A 1,826-nucleotide genomic window follows, 5' to 3' on the forward strand; every position below is an offset into this window, starting at 1 on the left:
TTTCCATACAAAAAGTCCCTCTCCCTCCTTTTCAAAAGCCTCTTTAAGGCCTTGAAAGGGGTTCTGAGGTCTCTCTGGAGCCTTCTCTCCAGATGAACACCCCCAGCTCCCTCAGCCTGGTTCCAGAGCAGAGGGGATCCAGCCCTTGGAGCAGCTCTGGGGCCTCCTCTGGATCTCTGCAGCAGCTTCAGGTGCTCCCTGTGCTGGTCCCAGGGCTGGGGGAATCCCCGCTGCTCCCCCGTCCTCAGCGCCGGGCCGCAAGGCCTGAGGGAGCCGCGCCGGGACAGGCCAAACCGGGCCGGGCCGGGCTCCCCCTCAACCACACCCCCAGCGGCGAGGCCTGGAGGAGCCGGGCAGTGCCGTACTCACTCTTGCGGGCCTCAGCCACCTTCTCCGCGGCGCGCTTCTCGGCCTGCAGCAGCTGCTGGATGCCCTGCGACTGGCTCGCCATGGCGGCCGCTCCGTCCGGCCGGCCGCGGCAGCGTCACTGCGTCACTCGGGATACGCCCACCCGCGCTGGCCACGCCCCCGGCCACGCCCCCTCATAGCGATAGCCCTGGCGCGCGGCCTAAGCCCCGCCCATCGGCCAACTCCCGCCGCTTGGCCCCGCCCACTGACGCGCATAATGATTTAGCTCCGCCCCGCTGTCACTTGGCTACGCCCCCATTGTGCCAGGCCACGCCCCTTCGTTTGTGAGGGGCGCCCCTGGCAAGGCCGGGTGTGACCTCGCTGCCCCCTTCCTGAAACCTTTCCTAACCCTAAACCTGTCACAAAATCCACTTAAACCCCCGCAGGAATGCGCTGATGGAGTTTGGTTTTGTTTCTAACCGCTGGAAGTGCGGCAGCCCGCGGATGAGCAGTGACAAGAGCACCAGGGATGCTCCTGGGCTGTGGCATCTCCTCCCGCTGCTGGCATGGCGGGTGTCACCCCCAGCACAGAGCCACTGGTGCTCAGAGCAGAGGTTCCAGAGCAGTTACAGACTTTACAATTATCCTGGACAACCTTTGCCAGGAGCTCCCAGAGAGCCAAGTGTCCCCCGACCATCCCCACACTTCTCCCCATCTCTCACCCATCACATCCCAGGGGCCATTGAAAGCCCTGAGCGCAGCTCCCTCAGCACTTTCGGAGCATAAATTACAATTATTGTCAAATAATATCGCTCTGATGAAGCCTCAGAGCCAGGACAGTGACTCATCGCTGCCGGGAGAGGCGGGGGGACTGCCGGTCCGCCTCCTCCATCCCCCGTGATGGAAGGGACAGGAGACAATGAATCAAATGCATATTTATAGTGCTGAATAGGAATTATGAGTGTTTTCAGGGTGACCTTCAGCTGGGCCCAGCGATCAAGTGAATAGACTTGGCGTGCCCATCCATTCAGAGGGATATTCGCTTCAGTAGAAGATAAAAGGAAAGATGGGGAAAAGAACTCAGACCATAATTCGGGAGTTTGAAGGAAGGCTGGGATGCTGGGATGGGCACTGGGAGCCACTGGGAGTAAAAGGATGAGCTGTGGCATCACAGCCGGGCTGTGCTGGCAGAAGGAAAACCCAGGAAATCTGGTCCTGCATCATCTGTCAGAGATGGGGCAGCTCCAGCGCCGGGGACACGCTCAGGAGCTGTGCTGGTTGTCAGGGAACACAGGAAATCATAGAATGGTTTAGTCTGGAAGGGGTCTCATTGAGTTCCAGCCCACCCTGATGTGCTGTCTCTATTCTGAAATACCAAAAAAATCTGGTGGGATCAGCTGGGGCAGATCCAGTCTCCTTTACAGCAGTAGCAACCCAGAAATGAGGTTCTGCTCATCTGGCCCAAAGCCCCAGGAGCC

At 59.7% G+C, this 1,826-nt stretch overlaps 1 protein-coding gene across 1 annotated transcript in view; it reads right to left on the reverse strand.

The window, feature by feature from the left end:
* The window catches only part of ATP6V1G1 (ATPase H+ transporting V1 subunit G1), a 2,613-nt gene extending 2,090 nt beyond the window's left edge, over positions 1 to 523 (reverse strand). Inside the window, exon 1 of the mRNA XM_015645215.2 lies at positions 370 to 523. Within this exon, the coding sequence (XP_015500701.1) occupies positions 370 to 451 (82 nt within the window). The 5' untranslated portion in view covers positions 452 to 523. The remainder of the gene's footprint in view (positions 1 to 369) is intronic.
* Between the last annotated feature and the right edge of the window lie 1,303 nt (positions 524 to 1,826).

Source organism: Parus major, chromosome 17 (assembly GCF_001522545.3).
Source record: "Parus major isolate Abel chromosome 17, Parus_major1.1, whole genome shotgun sequence".
Classification (NCBI taxonomy): domain Eukaryota; kingdom Metazoa; phylum Chordata; class Aves; order Passeriformes; family Paridae; genus Parus; species Parus major.